Genomic DNA, 22,403 nt, shown 5'->3' with positions numbered 1-22,403 from the left:
GGCGGCTGCGTTGTAGCTTCTCAGGATACTTGGAGTTGACGTAGTTTTCTCTGTTTTGGTGCACTACACTCGTATGTTGGCTCGCAGCTCGCAGCTATGTGGCGTGTTTCAGCCTATCGGCGGCAGGGAATGTCCCATCCTGCTGGCGCCGCTGATCCAAATCCGGCTGATGGCGGCAGGGAATGTCCCGTCCTGCTAGCGCCACTGGTTCGGATCCTGCTATCTCTTGCAGTAAAGTTGGCCTATTTTCAGCCGTTTACACTTATTTGGCTTGTTTCAGCCGGTCCGCAGGCCTGTTTCAGCCCTTTGAGCGCTCAATTCTCCGTTAGATGTCGGCGCTTCTCGCGGTTCTTCGTCAGGTTTCGCTGTCTCGCTTCCACAACTGCCGGATGCAGAGTTAGACTTTGCTGTCCAGGGTGGGTAATTCAGGTTGCTTGTGTCAGTTTTGCCAGTTTCACTGCTGGGAGTACCTTAGCCTCAGATGCGCGTCTGCTCTACACTTGTGGTTTGCCGTAATCTCACACAGCTGTCACCAAAAGTTGTGGTATCCGCCGAGGATAAATGGCAGACACCGGAGTTCAATTAGATTACGGCAGTGTGACAGACGTGGACACCTTACTATAGAGAAGCTACGCTTCTCTAGCATGCACTAAATAATAATCAACATCTATTTCAGTTGTCACTTTATTGAAGGTTTAAAGGATACTAAAGCTATATACAACAAACAATAACTACATGGATAGGAATAAATCATCATAACATAAAAGCATTATAATACATATACAATAGTCAGTTTGGGCAATAATGATCCCCCATCCCTGGAAAGGGTGGGGGGAATTAAGAATACAGTTAACCATAATAAAACATGACAGATTCAATCATTAATTCTAGGCATAGGGAGGGGGTCGTCAGACCCCTTCCCCAGGACTCGGGGGAGGGCCATTGACCCTCCACCGAACCCCGGTCAGGGGTGCCATATGCATGGCTCACGGTTGCCGAATACCACAATATGACTATTAGATCATTGAATAGAATTGCCGCCAGCATCAATCGCCGCCTCTACCCGCCTCTACCCGCCTCCTCAACCGCCGGCAGGCCAAGGTCAGAATGTAACTGTCCAAGCTGGCGAAGTTCTCCTTGATAGTGGCAATGAGGGAGGTCTTTATGGTATGGGTACGTCTATTGGTGCATGCTTCAAATTAGCCCAAGGTCCAAGAGTCCATTGAATTAAGATCGGGCTGCTGGGAGGCCCCATTTCCTTAGGAATGTGAGTAACCGCAGGATCCAAATTCACCTAACTTTCAAGCTACCCTTTGACACGGAGGCTCTTATTTAGACCACAGTTGAGCTAGAACGACGTTCTATACCTTTTTGGAAATGGCAGGAATATTTATTTAGGGTTGTCAGCGCAATTCATAGTCTAAAATGAGTTCCATATGGGTCTCTGGCGTCGAGAAACGAGAAATTTTCACGACTTTACACGATTTTTGACGTTTTTGACATCTCTAAATCTGCCAAGTTTCACTTTGCCGAAGTACTAAAGCCAAGCCATTTTAGATAAAGAGCTGTAATCTTTTCTAGTGTCTTACTTATGTATCTAACAGTATCCCAAGCAAGTTGTATAACTCTAGCTCATCTACAGATGGGCTGAGGTCCGATTTAGTGGACCCTAGTTGAGAATACAGATTATACCACCGGCGCACTCCGAATCTGCCTTGTTGAACATAAAGCAAAATTGTCAGTATATTTATTGAAAAACTGCTTGATACAGGATAATGTTTATGGACATACTTACATTTTTAGGACTTGATTATAGAGTTGCTTTGCTTATAATATTGTTCTTTGTTGTCCCAGGAATCAGTATACCAAAAATCAGATCAATTGGATAACTAGATCATATAAAAATTTGTTGTTAAAAAAGTGAAAAAATCAACATGTTGAAAATGGACGTACGGACATTCTGGTAATGATTATAGAGTTGCTACGCTTTCTAAATTGTACCTAACTACTAAAGGGATCACCTTGCAAAATTTGAAGTCAATAGAACAATTCTAACTGGCCTAATTTAATGAAAAAAGCTATCCGTTACAGACGGACCGACCCTAATTATAGAAAAGCTTCATATTTAATAACATCTTGCAAAGTTTGAAATCAATAGGACAATTCTAACCTGTTTGAATTAACGAAAATAGTAAATTATCCAGGATGGACGGACTGACCCTATTCTAATAAAATCTTTGCTTTTATAGAAGAGCTTCGCTTTTAAAACATCTTTTGTTAAAGTGATAAAATAATTGATTATACATTTCATAACACACATATGCAGCATTTTCCTCAAGATTTTTCCATAAAGTTGAATAAAAAGCAGCCCGGAAGTTTAATCTAAATTTAATCTTTAAAGTCGTTTAAACAAGATGTCGCATTTTATTTTAATTTTAATTTCCCTATTAACCCTTAACGGTCCGGTTTTTTCTATCTTATTTTCTGTGTGTGAAAGATAAAGAGCCCAAATTGCTTGACTTTTTAAGTGTGTGTATGAGACATAACTGAGAGTTGACATTTTTTGAATATCTCCATCCTAGCGGGCACAGGATGCCAGCAAACCTGGCAGGGTCATCCAGGTAAAGAGCAAAAATATTTTTTTTTACTTAAACAAAGCATTTTAATTACCAAAATACTAAAATATCCTCTAGTGTACATCCTGATATTAAATACAGGTGTTCAAGTCAATTTTAGGTTCCAGGTATGATCCTGCAGGTCCTGATCCTCCAGGTCTCCAGAAATCTTTAAAAGGCTCCTGTGGCCGCAATTTTTGACTTAGAGACTTCAAATTTCAAACTTAAGCTTATCTTACATGTCTACATAATGTATTAAAATTTCATAAAGATCCGCCGCCGTTTTCCCGCCGACCGCCGACTGCGGCGGCTGGCAGCTGCCAAGTACAGCTGCGGCAGCTGAAATTATATTTTGATATTTCAAATATAAAATTTACATAAAGATAAACATTTTCTGCAAAAAAATTTTATTCTAGCTTCAAAAATAAAAAAAAATACAGCCGTTTGAAATTTATAAGTCAAAAAGGACCTAAAAACAAAGGTTGTCAAATAAAATGGTGAAGGAAGCGAAAATTGACCTTGACTTACTTAAGGTCGGAAATTCATCATAACTCAGGGGACTTGCACAAAAATTTTTAGCCCTCTAGCTCTAATAGGAACTGAGATAATAGGGGGGGGGGGCGTTGAACGCCCCACTCCCACACCCCGACTGTAAGGGGTTAATGACATTGATCTTAACCCTTAACAGATCGGGCCCCAATTCCCACCTTAGAGCCTTAGAGCCCCCCTCCCCCCGATCTGTAAGGGTTAAGGGAATAAGAAAATGGACAATATATCTTCGTACCCTTAATTATGCTATTACATTGCTTTTTCTGTAGATTAAAATAATTGGTGGAAAAAGTTTTTAAGCCTAGCTCCTGTTCCTAACTTTGGGTACCAATAAAATTTCTAGTCCAATTTCAATTCCTTCCCTGATGAATGTGCAGTCAGGAATTTTGAAGGCCACACTTAAGAAAATCAAGTTTATTTTTATTATCACATGTTCACATGGGGAGACAATATATCATTTGATATACATACTAAGCACTATCCTTGCTAGCACCATGGGATGTAACTCCTCCCCCCCCCACATCTCCCTGCTTCCAAAAAAAGAAGAATGAAAAAATCTATAAAGCAAAGGATTGAGTGTTAGTTTTATTAGTTTTCAGTGGTAAGTATAGAAATTCTTTTTTTATTATTATGAGAGACTTTAAAACAAGATAAGGGTGTGATAATAATATTAGTTTGCAAAAAATGAATAGCCTAGGTTTGGTTAAGTTTGTTACAGAATATTCCTAGCAATATAGTATCATATATCAAACAAGCTTTCTAGATAGATTAGCACTTCTACCATCTCTAGACTTTAGTTGGGGTGTTTAAAGAGCTCATCTCCTTCAATATTTCACCCAGAGCAAAGGTCATTGACAGCAGAGACAAGTTTATGTTAAACAAGACTGCTTTTTGCCATAAATGTATAGATTTAAATCAATAATTAAAAATTGTGGTGAGGGAAAATATTTTTTAGGTACCAAAAATGATTACAAATATAATATTAGAATTAAAATAAAATATTCTAGCTGCTAACAAAGATTTCTTAATTTGTTTTGATAATATACTTGGCCTGTCAAGTCTTCATCAATGCTTTATATGACATCTATTTTGACATTGGCCATGTAAATGGGAAATTGCTTCTTAATTGACACAAATTGTTAGTTTAGATTTTCCTCAATTAAAGCAAATTAACAAAAAAATTTAGAGAAAGAGATTGAGTGAGACAGACACCAATAAGATAGTGTGCACATGATTGAAGCCAGTGCATTTAATTTTTTTCTGTTGAAAAACAAATGATTGTTTAGTATGGACTTGTTACAAAGAGACAATCCAAGTTTCAATTTTTTTGCTTATCCCTTAGTTAAGATTTGCACTTTGGTAAAAAATAAATTTGATAGGGAGGAAATGAAAATACCCCACCCCCCCTCTCTCTCTCTAACTTCAATATAACTATCTTGGCAACTGTAAGAACGAGAGGACAAAAAGGTTCATTGTGATTTTCTTTTTTTAATATAAAGTTTAAACTAAAGGTCTCAGAAAATATTCAATCTTTGCTAGAGACATCAAGTATCAAGAACATTGAACCAAAAACTGTCCTCAAATTGATTTAAATTTGTGAAATATTTCAGTAAGTTTTTAATTCAAGCTGTTTTTTTATAAGATAATATTTAAATGATAATTTCCTAAAAACTTCTATTTAAACATTTTTGGTAGAATAAATATTAAAACTTAAAGTTTGCTAGATAAAAGCTTGTTCATTCTATTTTGTGAACAAAATTAAAAATGTATTCATTCTGAAAATAAAACTAAAATACAGAAGCCCTCTTTTCAGTTTTAAATAATTAAATAATCATTAAGTAGTCAACTAAAATCCTAATTCTTAGAACACGTGTGTTTTAAATTCAAACTAAATTTATTTTGAAATTTGAAATTGTCTTCAGTCAGTTTGATAATTCACTTTCCAGAAAAAAAACATTGAGTATATAAAAAATGAGACTTTTTCTATGGATTTACTCTACTTAAATGTTAGTGTTAACATTGTCAAAGGTAAAATATTTTTAACAAAATATTTATTAAAAGGGATGAAAACTTTATAAATAGCAAAGCATGTATTCAATAATACAAAGTAGAATGATGACTGTCTGTCTGAAAATTAAGATCTCAGTAACCACTAAACTGTTTTAGCTTTTATCTCCAAGGAATATATCTACTAGTCCTCTGATGATTTTTAGCTATTTTCAAGGGGGGGAGACACTCCCCCTCCCAAAAAAAGATATAAATCCAATCATTTTTTTTGTGTAAGCATACTGTAATTGCTGTACCTACTTGGGTCTACACTTTAGGGAATATACCTACTGGTTCTGCAGAGATTTTAAGCTATTTTCTTGGGGAGTGGGACACCCCCAACCTCCCCAAAAAGAAAATAAACCTCTATCCCCAAACAATAAAACTTTTTTTTTGAAACTAAAATTAAATTTTTTTTTAGCCCTCTAGCTCTAATGGGAACGGAGATAATAGGGGGGGCATTGAACGCACCCCCGGATCGATTAAGGTGCAGCAAGGGGCCAACCGTTAGGGGATAATTTCTGCTTAGTTGAGAATACCCTTTAAAAATTACTGATTATGTACTAAATGGCAGGTTATACTGGATCCATAAGTATAAGCTCTCTCACACTTTACTAACTTACATAATTATTAGGTGATCCAAATGTGGATGAATATTTGGACTCTTTTGGTACAAACAACACTCAGGAATTGGATCAGAACTATCAGGTAAAAGTATTTTATAAGTAAAAAGATATAATTATTGTATTTGAAACTAGCGAATTTGCCCTCTAGAGGCCTCTAGGGGCACTTGAGGAGGGGGGAGCTGAATCCCAAAACCTGTTTTTATAATCAAAATTTTTTTTTTAAAGTTGAAAACTAATTTTTTGGTGGGTGTATTTTTTTTCTTGGGGCTATTTTTCTTAGGAGAAGGTGTTACCCTCCCCTAAAATAGTTATTAACTTTCCCTGGACATATGAAAAGCTACCCTTTTAAGGAGAACCCTATCAGTTGTTCAAGATCCTTTGGTACAAACAAAGGATCTTGCAGAAAGACAGATATTGTTCTACTTTGTATTTTAGATGATAATGTATAGATTACATAATGATTTATTTTCATGCTGTAATTCATACATTTTTGCATTTTCATGATATACTATTATATAAAGCATTAATTTTTTTGTCTGAAGTTTAAGATTTCAATAACTACTGAACTGATTAATTTCTCTACTTAAAGATAGATAGATAGATAGATTAATAATTGAATGATATGTTAAACAATAGGTGTTAAACTGTTAAATTAATAATAAAACCATGAAAAAAAAACAGCACAGCATTTATTCCTAAAATCAGTATTTGCTTATTTGTTAGGTTTGTAGTTAAAAAGCAATTGTAAGCCTACCCCCAACCCCTTCCCCTTCCATATCTATAAAGGTCTCACTGAGTGCCCTATCATTTAGGGTTAAATATATTTAATACATGTATATTAAATAGATGGAGATGGACAAGATGGTTCCAAAAATGGACATCAAGGACGAGACTCACCAGGTACAAATTTTCATTTGTTTCAGTAAATGTCAACAAAGTATAAATTATTAATTTTATAAAATTTTAGGAATAATATTAAATTTTAAATTCTTTATTTTTTATTTTAATTACTTTAAAGCAATGTGACCTGCTAAGAATTGTTTTACTTATCTAAAATCTAAAAAAAAGAACACTTCTCTTTTTAAAATTGCCTCTATACAAAGTAATTTAAATAAAACAGTGTTTTCTGATTTTCTGACACAACCAGTATAAATCCAGAAAAAAAACATTTATATGTCCTTGGTCTATGTAAAAACATACATCAAAGGCAGTCATTTTCTCCCGTATTTTTTTTAGAAATGTGGGTGTTTTAAGACATAAAACAAGACTAGAAATCTAAAATTTGGCATGGCAGTTGGTATATTATGGTACAATATATACTGTAAGGAAATAGCAGCAAAACTGCCACTGTCAATTCCTCAATATTTCCTAACATAGGCCCCACACAAAAGTTCTCTAATCTACCTTGTATTTGCCATGTGAGGCATTGCAGAAAGATGAAATTTTCTTATCTTTCAGATCATTTAGGAGTTCCCTTCTTTAGCTTGTTTTTGGTCTACCATAATGTATAACAAATCAATGAAATAAATAGTTTATGTTTGTATTTTGTTCCTTTTTATTTCATCTTTGCATGGTATTATGTTCAGTATTTAAAAAAAAATTGTTTTAATCTCCTCTGAACCAAAACATCAATGAATCATATTTAGATGCAGCTAGATCAACTAAAAGAAGAAATTAATGGCATTAAGAAGTTAATGCAGGTAAAAATTACAATGTTTACTATTTTGTGCAAAATAAAATTTTCCTCTAATGTGCTGCGAAATTTCATTTTTCAGAAAAAAATTTATTGGGTATGGAGGTTTCTAAAACAAAAGTAATTGTCTTAGTCATTTAAGGGTAGCTAGGACCATGCAAGGATAGAACCCAAGATGGTAGAGTCATTTTACAGGCTCCAGCATAAAAATAATACAGCAGTGAAATTAACAAATCATAAAATATTTTCTGAAAACTTACTTTAACACCATTTCTCCTTAAGTCCAACCTCTAAAAATACTTGTGTTACTTATTTGCAGTCCTAAAGACATAAGCAATATATATACCTTTGAATAATTATATTCAATTAGATGGAGATAAACAAATTGATTGCAATAATGAGCAGGAATGAAGAGGCCCACAAGGTACAGAAATAGAAATAGAAGAATAGAAGCATATTCTGAACCCTTTTTTCGTCAAATCTAAGAAGGAACATTTCTAGCACACAAAAGTATTGTTTACTTTCGACTCAAGCTGATGTGGATTCTTAAGAAATTATAGACTCGTTACTCGATATTGAGGCAAAATTATTTTTGTGAAAAATCATCCAAAAGCAAATTAAAAATCTACAAAAATTAAACAAAATCATATGTTAATAACCCTTTTAAGATTTTATTTAATTTTTGTAAATTTTTTTATTCAATTTTGGAGGTTTTTTCACAAAAATAATTTTGCCTCACCAGCGAGTAGCCAGCCTAATTTTTTTTTTTAAGAATCCACCTTGTTACTAAGCTTTCAAATTTAAACGAAATTTTTGGGCAATTAATTCTGATTCCGCAAAGCTTTCTACTAAGCTAAGAAAATATACTGTTTACAGCTGACTTTTATCTATTTATGAAATGAAAAAAAACATACGTTTTTCTTTAATATATGTTTTAAAAATATATTTCTAAATAATTTTTTGTCAGGTGGAGATGGACAAGCTGATTACTAAAATGGAGAACAGTGATAAGGCCCACCAGGTAAAGATGATAACAAATAAATGAATACTTTTCATTCCAGAGGTATCAGAAATATGCATAAATTCAAGGACGTCCAAGAGGTGGGGAGTAAAGGGGTGATTACTGAGAAGAAAAGACACATCAATATAAATCAAAATTTAAATTAAATCCTAATAAAAATTGATGTGGGCTATTATTCTCCTTTTCAGCTCTACATTGTGATTCTACAGGTGTTTATGTATACATATGTATATGCCTTTCAAAAGTAGGTAAAAACAGTTTAAGTAATGAAACAAAAAAATTGCAAAAAACCTAAATTAATTTTGTTTAAAAAGGAGTTGAGAAAACTTAAAAGTAGAGGTGGAGAAAGTGTGTAAATAAAGAAAATGTATCAATCACTATATGAAAAGTTATTATATGTTTTTCCCCGTTCTCATTGATAAATGGACTAAAATGTTTTAATATTACCAAAGTTCAGTAATAAGTTAAAACCTTGGAGACATTGTATGAAAGAATTTATTAGATTGTATTATTGCTTATATTACAATTCTTAAATGTAACAGACTATCATTAATTTTATCATTTTTTTTGTATTCAGGCTGAGATGAAGAAAACAAATGCATTCATACAAGTAATTTTTTCTCATCTATAATAACAATAGCTAATTAAACAAGGATGACAAAATCCTGAAGTATAAGGCTGTTAAAAATAAAAGTGAGATTACAGCCTAGCGCAACAGACCTTAATTGCCAGACATATTACATACAGAAACCATATGTTCTTTAGAGCGCATTCTCTAGAATGAAGCCTCTAGATATCCAACAGACAACCAACCCTTTCACTGTGCATTATAATTTGTTGCGCCTGTTAAGGGGCCAATGTATTCCTCCTATTAGTCTCATGTGCCAAATTTAGCATCAGTAGGTATCAGAATAGGTAGGTGTGATCAGACTCAAATTAGATATCTTCTTTGACAGCAAGCAGGCATGCTTTAATTCATGCTTATCCTGTTGGTAAGCACACTAATAACAAATAAACAAATATAAACTTTTACAGAACTTGATCAAAGCTGTTGGAAAAAGTGTTCAAGAAGTTATTGATCAAAGCATTCCAGGTATTTTGTAAGACTCTCTTTGCTTTAATTTATATATATGAGGTAGAATTTCTTTCTAATTTTACTTAAAAATTTCAACAACCACTCTTCAACATCTCAACTTCAATTCAATATTACATACTAGTTTAATATATCTTTTTTGTTATGTGGGGTTTCTTAATGTATGCAATTAAATTATGCTTAACAATTATAAAAGTTTTTGAACATATAGACATACAGGGTGGGGCACATAAATCCGGACTTTTTTAAAACGGCCATAGCATCAACTACTACTTGACCGATCAGGACGTTTGACCCCACTATAAAAAGCTTAGGTAATGTCCTTTTTACCCATACAAATCTTTGGACGATGTAGGAAGTGTACTCCAAGCTGACCGTGCATATGTTCAACTAGGCAAATTCGAAATGCGCATGTTGCTCATGAAACTTGCTGAAGGTACTGTTAGATACATAAGTTAGGTACTAGAAATTACTAATGCTCTCCATCCAAGTTAGCTTGGCCGTAGTACTTTGGAAAATTGACACATAGCAGATTGTGAGATGTCAAAAACGTCAAAATCTTGAAAATTTCACGATTTTCCTCTTCAGGGACCTATATGGCACCTTGATTCTCGTTTTAGACTATAGGTTGCGTTGATAAATCTTCATGCCATTTCCAAAAATGTAAAGAACGTCGTTCTAGCTCAACTGTGGCCTATATAAGAGCCGCCGTGACGAAGGGTAGCTTGAAAGATGGTAATTTGGATCCTGCGATTACTCACCTCCCTAAGGAAATGTGGCCTCCCAGCAGCCCGATCTTAGTTCAATGAACTTTTGGGCCTGGGGCTACTTTGAAGCATGCACCAATAGAGGTGCTCATACCACAAAGAGCTCCCTTATTGCCACTATCAAGGAGATCTTTGCCAGCTTGGACAGGTACATTTTGACCTGGGCCTTCCGGCGGTTGAAGAAGCAGGTAGAGGCGGCGATCAATCCTGGCGGCCATTTTTATGAATAATCTAATAGTCATACACCTATCCTGCCTCCCAGTTTTTAAAATTCAATAAAATCTTTAAAATTGACGATTTTATGTTCATTTGATTAAAAATTAGAAAAAGTCCAGATTTATGTGCCCCACCCTGTACTGGTCATGTTTTTGAAATATTATTATATTAAGATTTGCTGAAAGCAGCTAAGAATGGAAGAATTGAGGAAGTAAAAAAATTACTTGATCTTGGAGTCAACATTAATGGGAAAGATGAAAAAGGTTTTTATTTCTTGTAATTAAAAGGCACAATTCAGTAACAAATAACAATTATCTGCATTCCAATTTAATATGAAAATTATTATACACAAACTTTTTAATTAGCTTATGTATCTGTTATTGATATAATAAGCCAAATTTCCTGTTTTAAAGTGAAAAATTAACAAATAAAATATCAATATCTATCTATCTATCTATCTAAATTTATTCATCTATCTATATCATCATCATAGCCTTTTATCTTTCCTTTGTACAGCAACCCACTATGGTTCTCCAATCTCCTTTGCATTGCTTGACATTTGTCATTGCTGATAGAACCTGCATATCCATCTACTTAAGGAACCTTGCAAGAAAAACACTGCTGAAAGACGAGTAGACCCAATACCCAAAATTTGAAGGGTTCCTTTAATGACCATACATTTGTAATGAAAAATAAACACTGTTTATTAATTCTATTTATATTTAGGGTATACAAGTTTGATATATGCATCAGAACAAGGCTACCTTGATGTGGTAAGAGCTCTTGTGGATAGTGGAGCAGATATTCAGGCTAAGGATAATTCGGGTAAGTTAGTTTAGATATTTTTATGTTATATTTGTAATTCAATCTTTTAAACTTAAAATATTATTGTTGTTCTTATCTTTCTATCCTTATTTGTATCCATACCTATTCATACTTCTTCTCTATATCTTATGCTTATATATGCTTATTATGTTTTATGATATCATTGTCAAAAATCTACATATGTATATATGTTGATATATCTAACAATCAATTCTTGTAATACAAAATAAACACTGTATACTAAACCTTATCTATTTTTATTTAGAGTATACAAGTCTGATAATGGCATCATGGAAGGGCCACCTTGACGTGGTCAGATTTCTTATGGATAGTGGAGCAGATATCCATGCTAGTATCGTAAATGGTAAGTAAGTTTAGATATCTTATGTTATATTGTGTTGAATTGGTTTTCAAGCATTGTTATTATCTATCTGCTTTAGGTAAAACTATCTTTCTACCCTAATTTGTAGGTATACCTATCTATAGATTGAAATATATATATTTTGAAAACTTCTTTTATGTACCTTATGCTTATTAGGCCAACCTATTTTATATAATTATACAGGTATAAAGTATAATCAACAAGTAAATTAAATCTTAAGTAATATTTAAACAATTATACGATATGTTGCCCCCCAACGATATTGGAAAAACACGTATAGGTTTCGTGATTTATTCCTGAATTAATTTCATTATTGGTTAAGCTGATAATTAGACCTAGATAATAAATGATTTATGATATTATTATCAAAACAAATATATCTGGTTATATATCTATCTATCTATTCTTGTGATTAGAATTAACACACTGTATACTAGACCTAATCTATATATATCTAGGTTGGACAAGTCTGATATATGCATCACAGGAAGGCCACCTTGATGTTGTCAGATTTCTTGTGGATAGTGATGCAGATATCCATGCTAAGGGTAATCAGGGTAAGTTAGTTTAGGTATTTTTATGTAATATTTGTAATTTAATCTTTTATGCTTAAATATTATTTTTGTATTATGGTAAAAATTATCTTTCTTGTTTAGTTTGTACGCATATCAATCTATATTTTGAAAACTTCTTCTTATCTATATCTTATATATGCTTATTAGGTTAACCTATTTTATATATGTTTACCTTAATACTAAATGATTTATGATATCATTATCAAATATTTATAAATCTGTTTATATATTTATCTATCTATTCTTGTAATTGAAAATAAAACACTGTATAATTACATATTCTGATCCTAATCTATATATATTTAGGGGAGACAAGTCTGATACGGGCATCAATGTGGGGCCACCTTGATGTGGTCAGTGCTCTTGTGGATAGTGGAGCAGACAGTGATTTTCTTGGTAAGGTAGCTTAGATATTTTTATGTTTAATTTGTTATTCAATCTTTTAAAATTAAAATATTATTGTTGTTATTATCTATCTGCTTTAACTAAACTTTTTACCCTAATTTGTTGATATACCTATCCTTACTGAGAAGTTTCATATTTTGAAAACTTCTTTTATGTACCTTATACTCATATAAGTATACAAAAATACTAAATGATTTATGATATCATTATTAAAAATCTTTATATCTGTTTATATATCTAACAATCAATTCTTGTAATTAAAAATAAACACTGTATATTAAATCTAATCTATATACATCTAGGGGAGACAAGTCTGATAGAGGCATCAAGGTGGGGCCACCTTGATGTTGTCAGATTTCTGGTGGATAGTGGAGCAGATATCCATGCTAAGAGTTACTCTGGTAAGAAAGTTTAGATAATTTGTGGTATATTGTGTTGATTTGGTATTCAATCATTGTTATTATCTATTTGCTTTAGGCAAAACTATCTTTCTAGTCTAATTTGTATATAGGTATACCTATAAATAGATTGGAGTATATATATATTGAAAACTTCTTCTGTGTATCTTATGCTTAATAGGCCAACCTATTTTATATAATTATACAGGTATAAAGTAAAACCAACAAGTAAATTAAATTTTGAATAATATTTGAGGAGCAAATGAAGAGGTCATCAATTATACGAAATGTTGTCTTCCAACAACAATTGAAAAACACTATAGGTTTCGTGATTTATTTCTAAATTAATTTCATTATAGTTAAGCTGATAATTATACCTAGATAATGAATAATTTATGATATTATTATCAAAACCAATATATCTGTTTATATATCTAACTATCTATTCTTGTGATTAGAATTAACACACTGTATACTAAACCTAATCTATAAATATCTAGGTTGGACAAGTCTGATGTATGCATCAGAGGAAGGCTATCTTGATGTGGTCAGATTTCTTGTGGATAGTGATGCAGATATCCATGCTAAGGGTAATAAGGGTAAGTTAGTTTGAATATTTTTATGTAATATTTATAATTCAATCTTTTACACTTAAATATTATTGTTGCTTTATATCTGCTTTAGGTAATACTATCTTTCTACTCTAGTTTGTAGGCAAGGCATATCAATCTATATTTTGAAAACTTCTTCTTATCTTATATATGCTTATTAGGTTAACCTATTTTATATGTTTATATGTATACCTTAATACTAAATGATTTATGATATCATGATCAAATATTTATAAATCTGTTTATATATCTATCTATTCTTGTAATCTATAATACAAAGTAGAACGATGTCTGTCTGTCTGTCCGTCCGTCCCTTAAGATCTCGGTAACTACTGAACCGATCGGATTCTACTCTTCAGGGTATCTACCTATTGGTCCTGTGGTGGTTTTAAGCTATTTTCTTGGGGGGTGGGACACCCCCAACACCCTCAAAAAAAAAAAAAAAATCCCCCCCATTTTTTTTTTTTTTTTTTTTTTTGTAAGAAATATTCTTGGTCCTTTGTAGAAGATTCCTTTGTGGAATATTTCCTTTGTGGAAGATTTCCTTGGTCCTTCTTATTTTTTTTTTTTTTTACAAATTTTACCTTACACTTTTTTTACCATCTCTTGGGGCAAAGCCCCTTGAGGCTAGGGGCAAAGCTGCTAGTCTATAATACAAAGTAGCTTGATGTCTGTCTGTCTGTCCCTTAAGATCTTGGTAACAACTAAACCGATCGGATTCTACTCTTCAGGGTATATACCTATTGGTCCTGTGGTGGTTTTAAGCTATTTTCTTAGGGGGTGGGACACCCCCAACCCCCCTGAAAACTAAAAAAAACCACCCCCCCACAAAATTTTTTTTTACATTTTTTGTAAAATCACAGTAACTGCTGAACAAATTTGGCTCTACTCTTCTGGGAATACACCTACTGGTCCTCTGGTGGTTTTAAGCTAATTTCTTGGGGGTTGGGACACCTCATCCCCCCAAAATAAAAAAAATCCAAACTTCCAAAATTTTTTTTTTTTTTACTTTTGTAAACAAAAACCAGTAATTGGGGTGGGGGAACCCCACTGCACCATAGGGCAAAGCCCCCATGAACCCCCCCCCCCCAAAAAAAAAAATTGTTAAATATTTTTTTTACAAATTTTAAATTTTGTGTATGCGAACAACCTAGGTTTAATTTTTACGAATTGAAATTTTTGTGTATACGGCAAACAACCTGGGTTTAATTTTTACGAATTTAGATTTTTGTGCATAACCTGGGTTTAATTTTACCAAAAAGTAATTAAACAAAGAATATTTTTTTGAATATTTCTATTTAGGAGGGTTGACTTCCCATTCATTCATAGGGCGAAGCCCCTAGAGGCTAGGGGCAAAGCCGCTAGTTGAAAATAAAACTGTACAATAACATATTCTGAACCTAATCTATAAATATCTAGGGAATACAAGTCTAATGATTGCATCAGAGTATGGCTACCTTGATGTGGTCAGAGCTCTTGTGGATAGTGGAGCAGATATCCATGATAAGAATAAGTTGGGTAAGTGGGTTTAGATATTTTTTTGTTATATTGTATTGATTTATTAATAAATCTTTTCAACTTAAAATATCATTGTTGTTATCATCTCATGCTTTAGGTAAAACTATCTTTCTACTCTAATTTTTAGGCATACATATCTTTACTGAGGAGTACCTGTATTTTGAAAAACTTATTCTTTATATCTTTTGCTTATATATTCTTATTAGGCTAGCCTATTTTATATTGTATATACCTAAATACTAATTGATTTATGATATTATTATTAAAAATCTGTATGTCTATCAATCTATTTTTGTAATAAAAACACTGTATACTAACCCTAATCTATTTATATCTAGGGAGGACAAGTCTGATATCTGCAATAAGGCGTTGCCACTCTGACGTGGTCAGATTTCTAGTGGATAGAGGAGCAGATATTCATGCTAAGGATAATGATGGTAAGTTTGTTTAGATATTTTTATGTTATATTGTGTTGATTTGTTATTAAATCTTATTAACTTATAATATTACTGTTGTTATTATCTATCTGCTTTAGCTAAAACTATCTTTCTACCCTAATTTGTAGGTAAAACTATTTTTACTAAGGAGTATCTATATTTTGAAAACTTCTTCTATGTATCTTATGTTTATATATTCTTATAAGGCTAACCTATTTTATATGTGTATACCAATACATTAATTGATTTATGTTATCATTATTAAAACTCTGTAACTATCTATCAATCTATTTTTGTAATAAAAAATAAACACTGTATACTTAACCTAATCTATATATATTAAGGGTGGACAAGTCTGATGTATGCATCAAGGCATTGCCACTTTGACATGGTCAGATTTCTTGTGGAAAGAGGAGCAGATATCAATGATAAGGATAATGATGGTAAGTTAGTTTAGATATTTTTATGTTTTATTTAGTTGATTTTTTATCAATGAAATAATTATAAATTAAAATATTATTGTTGTTATTATCTATTATTTATTTGCTTTACCTAAAACTATCTTTCTACTCTAATTTGTAGGTAAAACTATTTTTACTGAAGAGTATCTATATTTTGAAAACTTCTTCTATGTATTTTATGATTTATCATATCTTTATTAAAAATCTATCAATCTATTTTTGTAATAAAAAATAAACACTGTATACTAGTCCTAATTTATATATATCAAGGGTGGACAAGTCTGATATCTGCATCACAGGAGGACAAACTTGATATGGTCAGAGCTCTTGTGGATAGTGGAGCAGATGTTCATGCTAAGAATAAGAGGGGTAAGTTAGTTTAGATATTTTTTTAAATGTGGTCATGATTTGTCATAAAATCTTTTAAGCATAAAACTACATTGTTGTTATAATCATCTTCTTTAACTAAAACTAACTTTCTACCATAATTTGTAGGTATAATTATCCTTACTTAGGTGTAAACTTCTTTAATGTATCTTATGCTTATTAGGCCAACCTATATTATATAGTTATACCTATATACTAATTTATTAATGATATCATTATCAAAACCTATATTTCAGTGATATATATTAGGGTGGGTCGATTTCGGAATTTCACATTAGTAGACATTGGCAAGGGTTACTGGGCCAATATAAAACCCTGTAAAACTTGAAAGAGGTTTTTAAATCCAAAAACAACGGGCGCGCGGGGGGTGTAAAATGTGCCCGCCCCCTTATAAAACCATAAATTGAAATTCCTTCAAACACAGGCATGTTGCATATCAAAATGACCGCATTGAAATGCAGATCACAGATCTGAAAATCGTTTTGAAAAATATTGATTCAGTATGAAATGATTTTCAAATAACCTACTAAAATGAACAATTTGACCAAAAAAAGGGTGAAATGGGCCCACCCTAATATATATATATCAGTATATATATCTATCTCTTCTTGTAATCATCAAATATCAAAATCTATTTATATATCTAACAATATATTTTTGTAATTAAAAATAATCACTGTATATTAAAGAGATCACAAATTAGTTTTTTCAGAATTTATTTTTATTCACCTTTCCTTATTTTTAAAGTAGTTTTCATAGAATAATTTCTTAAAAGTTCCAGTAAGAAAAAAAAATAGATTAAAATTCCAAGTTCAATTCCACACAAGTTAAAATTTGAGCAACAATTAAACTATAAGAAAATAAGCCATTTCTTTGCTTGCAGATAAAAACAAAAAAATCAATACTTAGGAAATAATTTTGTAATAAACCTCTATTTGTCTTCAAACTTTCTTTAAAACGTGTTGACAAAATTGCATGTATTTTATAAAATGATTAACCAAATTTCGGTATGTTTGAGTCGGTAAAAAGACAATAGAAAAATTGTTCAAATCTCTAGAAGAAATGATATTAAAGAATTGAATTGTTAAAGTGAAAATTTATTATATTTGCTATATACTTCAGCAAAAAATTCAACCATTTTACTAAAGTTTTTCCATAAGAATAAACATTATATTTTTATTCCAATGAATAGTTATTGTAATCTTTCTCACACACACACACACGCCGCGCGCACACACACTCACACACACATACGCACACACACACTTAAAGCCCCCACCCACAAACCCCCTTGCTAATTATCTTTCCTAAATAACCAGGGAACTAGAGGAATAAGACAATGGCCTAAAAATTAATGGATATCCACAATGAAAATATACACAAAATTACCCCTTTTGTAATCAATATTTAGTGGTTTAAATATTTGGACACTCAAAGTAATGAACCAACCAATCAAAATTCTATGAAAGTCCCCAAAGTTACTTAGCCAACTAACAAAATGTCATTAACTTTGGGAACTAATGTAATAAACAGCCAAATGTCCATTTCCTCCCTGCATACAATTACGTACAGAAGGTAGAGTTTTAAATGAAAAGATTTAACATTATCCTATTTTATAGTTGCAAGCTTGTTTTATCTGTAGAGAAGGATCTCACTAACCGCTGAAACGATATGGTTCACTTTTACAGTGAAGCTTCTTATGTTTTTTGGGAAAGGTTTTAGGCTATTTTATTTTTAATAAAAAAAGTTGTTCATTGGTTTTAAGTTATTTTTCTGCCCTTTTATATCCCTTTGAATATCCCTAAATACTAGGGACGCAGTTGCTTGTGAATTAAATAGAAATTAGAAAATTATAAATTTATATTTGACCATAGTTTAATCTTTTTACACTTTAAATAATATTTAATAAACAACTAACTAAGGTAGAAATTGCAAAGTTTGAGGTAGAGATAGAGAAGAGAGAAAAAGAGAGAGAGAGAGAGAGAGAGCAAGAGCGGGTTAGATAGATAGAGAGAGAGAAAGAGAAAACGCAAAAAGCCGAGCCAGTAAAAAATATTTGAAATTTTGATCTGTTACTTTTTTTTTATTTTTTGCATTTTTATCATTAAAATGATTGTCATGTGTGCTACTTTTAAATGACATTTTTAAAAAACACAAAACGCTTTAACTATTTTGAATGCAATTATCTATAAATCATTGCAATTGTTTGTATTTAATGCATTTATTATTCAATTTTCGTAAAATTGATGTGTGCGGTATCGTACTGTTCAGAAAATTTGAAAATTCTTTTCTTCTAATTAAATATTTGTCATTTTTTTAGGCAATATTTTTAAAGATTTATCTTCAATTGTCAGTTATCTACCTATATATATAACGTTATTTGCAAATTCTTGATCACTTTAAACCTAATCTATATATATCTAGGGGAGACAAGTCTGATGGTTGCAACAAGCTGGGGCCACCTCTATGTGGTCAGAGCTCTTGTGGAAAGTGGAGCAGAAATCAATGCTCAGGATATCAATGGTAAGTCAGTTTTTAATTTCTTCTTATGTTTCTTATGCTTATTAGGCCAACCTATTTTATATAATTATACCTAGATAATAAATGATTTATGATATTATTATCAAAACCTATATATATATCTGTTCATATATCTAACCATCTATTCCTGAAATTAGAAATAAACACTGTAATCTAATCTATATATATCTAGGGTATACAAGTCTGATACATGCATCAGTGTCTGGCCACCTTTATATGGTCAGATTTCTTGTGGATAATGGAGCAGAAATCAATGCTCAGGATATCAATGGTAAGTCAGTTTATATTTCTTATGATTTTAAAATTTATTGTTTTTAAGTCAGATATTATAAAAGTTAGATACGTTATTCTCAATTTTAAATGACAAAAGTTTAAATAAACACTCTTTTTCTAATGCTAGCCCAGGAATAAAGGTATCCTTAGCCTTAAAAGTTCCCTTACATATTCTCTTGGAATATAATCTATTATATTAATGTTAATTTAAGGTAAGACTGCCTTGGATCATGCAATTGAAGTGGAACATGGTCGAATTGTAGAATATCTTAAACAAAGAGGTAAGTTATTCAAATTAATAAGTAACTAATGTCTATGTATATTAGGATCAATGAAACAAATAGTAAGGTATTTACTGGTTATGTCCAATAAGTAATACTAGCAAAGATATATTTAGGCATAAAAAAGGAGATTTTTACAATCTTCATAGAAAAAGTGAGGGGGGCATGGGGCAGTTATTTTTAATTAGATAAAAAAAAGTACAAGCTCTAATGGAAAGAACTTTAATTATTTAATCCTTTTGGTTATATACCATTCATATAACACCCTCTCTTTAAAAAAATATTTTTATTTACAGAGGCGACTTTACTATAAAAACAAAAAAGTTAGAAGGGTATTTTGAATTTTTAAGATTTTCAAATTTTGTTGAGCTATACCGGCAAACGGAAGTAAGCAAAACTGCCTGCTCCAGGGGTAAATGAAAACCAGGGTAGTAGAGGGGGGATTCATACTGAGAATGATGCAATTATGAAGCCGGAAACTGTTTTTTTTTCCATTTTTCGGAACCGGGTTTTAATACCCTGTTCGTCACTAATGGGTTAATATTTTAGGAGGAAAGAAAGGGGATGAGGTTATGGAAAAAGGAGGACTTGATAAAGATTATGATGAGGTAAATTTTAAATCTCCAATTAAAATCTGTGAATCTGTCAGTCTGGCTAAATCAAAATATATAATCCTACATTTAAACATTATTTTTTGCCTAGCATAATATTAACTTTATTCATTGCAGAGAAGATGTTACTTATGCACCACATTACTTTAGCATTTAATGTTGAATAAATTGGTACTTTTATATTTGGCTGTCCTAGCTTATACTTCTCTACATGATTCCTCTATGATAACAAAACCAGGTCAGCTTTAAATCTTAATAAACAAAGATGACAATATTCATAACATGTAAAGAGATTATCATATGTTAAGTTATTCAGACAGATGGTTGTACAAAAATAAATTTAAATAAATAAATTAAGTTTTTTAACTGACAGTTTTAAAACCATCAAAACTTAAAAATCATATTTTTTAATATGGCCGTCCCGTTTTCAAAAAAGCAGTATGGAAACTTTGGTAATGCCTTATTGATTTCTATTTATTGTAATACAATATTATATACTAGTGACTATGCCCCTAGAGGCACTAATTAAATATTTATATTATTTAAATATTTTTTTTTGGGGGGTAATTTATTTCTATATATCTATCTTTATATCTCTTTTTTCTCAATATAGGGGCTGTTTATTCCACAAGTTCCCAAAGTCTTATGATACTGTTTTCTTATTTGCTGGCTGAACAATTTTAGGGACTTTTATGTAATTTGATTGTTTCATTAAGTTTAGTGTCCAAACATTTCAACCAATCATTATAATCTACAGAAGAGGTAATTCTGTGTTTTACTATTGAGGATTTACTTCAATTTATCAGCCATTGTCTTATCCCTTTAGATCCCTGAATATTCTCTCATTTATGATTCCCTTCTTATTCTAGATCTGATTGAGACCACTGCTTTACTGCTTAATGGACATCTATTATATGAACAAAAAAATACAAACTTATTTTTAACCTGATTCTCATAATTTCATTATTTGAATTTAAAAAATTAAATTGCTTTTGAAGTTGCTTATATGAAAGATTTTGCTTGTTTAATAATAACTTTTTTTTTAATTTTAAAATGATTTGCTTTTAAAACTTGTAACATGATTTTGAAGTAATAAAATGATTTTGCATTTTAACCTTGTAACATGATTTTGCTTCAATAAAATTATTTTGCTTTAATATAATCATATTGCATTTTAAATTTGTAACATGATTTTGCTTTTTAAATTTTTATATAATTTGCTTTTAAACTTTTAACATGATTTTGCTTCAAAAAAATTATTTTGCTTTAATGAAATGATTTTGCTTTTTAAATTTGTAACATGATTTTGTTTATTAAATTTTATATGATTTTGCTTTTAGACTTTTAACATGATTATGCTTTTAAACTTTTAAAAAGATTTTGCTTTAGTAAAATGATTTTGCTTTTAAACTTTTGACATAATTTTGTTTTTAAAAAAATGATTTCAGCCTAATACAATGATTTTGCTTTTAGAATTTCTAACATGATTTTGCTTTAATATAATGATTTTGCTTATTAAACTAGTAACATGATTTTGCTTTTAGAATTTTTATATAATTTTGCTTTTAAAGTTTTAACATGTTTTTGCTTCAATAAAATTATTTTGCTTTAATAAAATGATTTTGCTTATTAAATTTTTGATTTTGCTTTTAAACTTTTAACATGATTATGCTTTTAAACTTTTAAAAAGATTTTGCTCTAATAAAATCATTTTGCTTTTTAAGCTTGTAATCTGATTTTTTCTTATCAAATTTTAATATGATTTTGCTTTTAAAAAGATTTTGCTCTAATAAAGTGATTTTGCTCATTAAAATTTGTAACATGATTTTGCTTTAATAAAATGATTTTGCATATAAAAATATATTTTTATTATGATATCAAAGCTATTCTCTAATTTACTTTATGTGTTGATGTAAAAAAAGTTTTAGCATATAAGTTTTGGTGAATCAGCCCTATTTATTTTCAGTTTATTTACCTACCTTTGTTCTTATCCATCAAAGCTGCCAAACTTATAGATATTATTGTCCTTGTTAAAAATATCTAAAGTTAAATGAAACAACATTTAAATTATT

General features: G+C 31.0%; 1 protein-coding gene across 1 annotated transcript; it reads left to right on the top strand.

Annotated features, from left to right (window-relative positions):
* Window positions 1-5,083: 5,083 nt before the first annotated feature.
* On the top strand, window positions 5,084-22,190 carry LOC145331349 (uncharacterized). The gene is made up of 24 exons (XM_080175967.1): window positions 5,084-5,192; window positions 5,845-5,918; window positions 6,683-6,736; window positions 7,483-7,536; window positions 7,900-7,953; window positions 8,497-8,550; window positions 9,128-9,160; window positions 9,586-9,643; window positions 10,800-10,889; window positions 11,353-11,451; window positions 11,717-11,815; window positions 12,292-12,390; window positions 12,715-12,804; window positions 13,116-13,214; window positions 13,712-13,810; window positions 15,242-15,340; window positions 15,679-15,777; window positions 16,122-16,220; window positions 16,509-16,607; window positions 19,050-19,148; window positions 19,339-19,437; window positions 19,652-19,720; window positions 20,270-20,328; window positions 21,201-22,190. The coding sequence occupies exons 1-24, from the start codon at window positions 5,150-5,152 to the stop codon at window positions 21,204-21,206; spliced, it is 1,827 nt and encodes a 608-aa protein (XP_080032093.1). The 5' UTR covers window positions 5,084-5,149; the 3' UTR covers window positions 21,207-22,190.
* The last annotated feature ends 213 nt before the right edge of the window (window positions 22,191-22,403 follow it).

Source organism: Acartia tonsa, chromosome 11 (assembly GCF_053477335.1).
Source record: "Acartia tonsa isolate MP-2025a chromosome 11, ASM5347733v1, whole genome shotgun sequence".
In the NCBI taxonomy this organism is placed as follows: domain Eukaryota; kingdom Metazoa; phylum Arthropoda; class Copepoda; order Calanoida; family Acartiidae; genus Acartia; species Acartia tonsa.
This window is presented reverse-complemented; position numbering and strand designations above follow the sequence as displayed.

Bases quoted from the DNA above. Each gene is read 5' to 3' on its own strand.
- LOC145331349 (XM_080175967.1), top strand. From the start codon at position 5,150: ATGGATTTACTCTACTTAAATGTTAGTGTTAACATTGTCAAAG. The intron at 11,816-12,291 runs GTAAGTAAGTTT...ATATATATCTAG, and splicing joins CCATGCTAGTATCGTAAATG to GTTGGACAAGTCTGATATAT. The intron at 19,438-19,651 runs GTAAGTCAGTTT...TGTTAATTTAAG, and splicing joins CAATGCTCAGGATATCAATG to GTAAGACTGCCTTGGATCAT.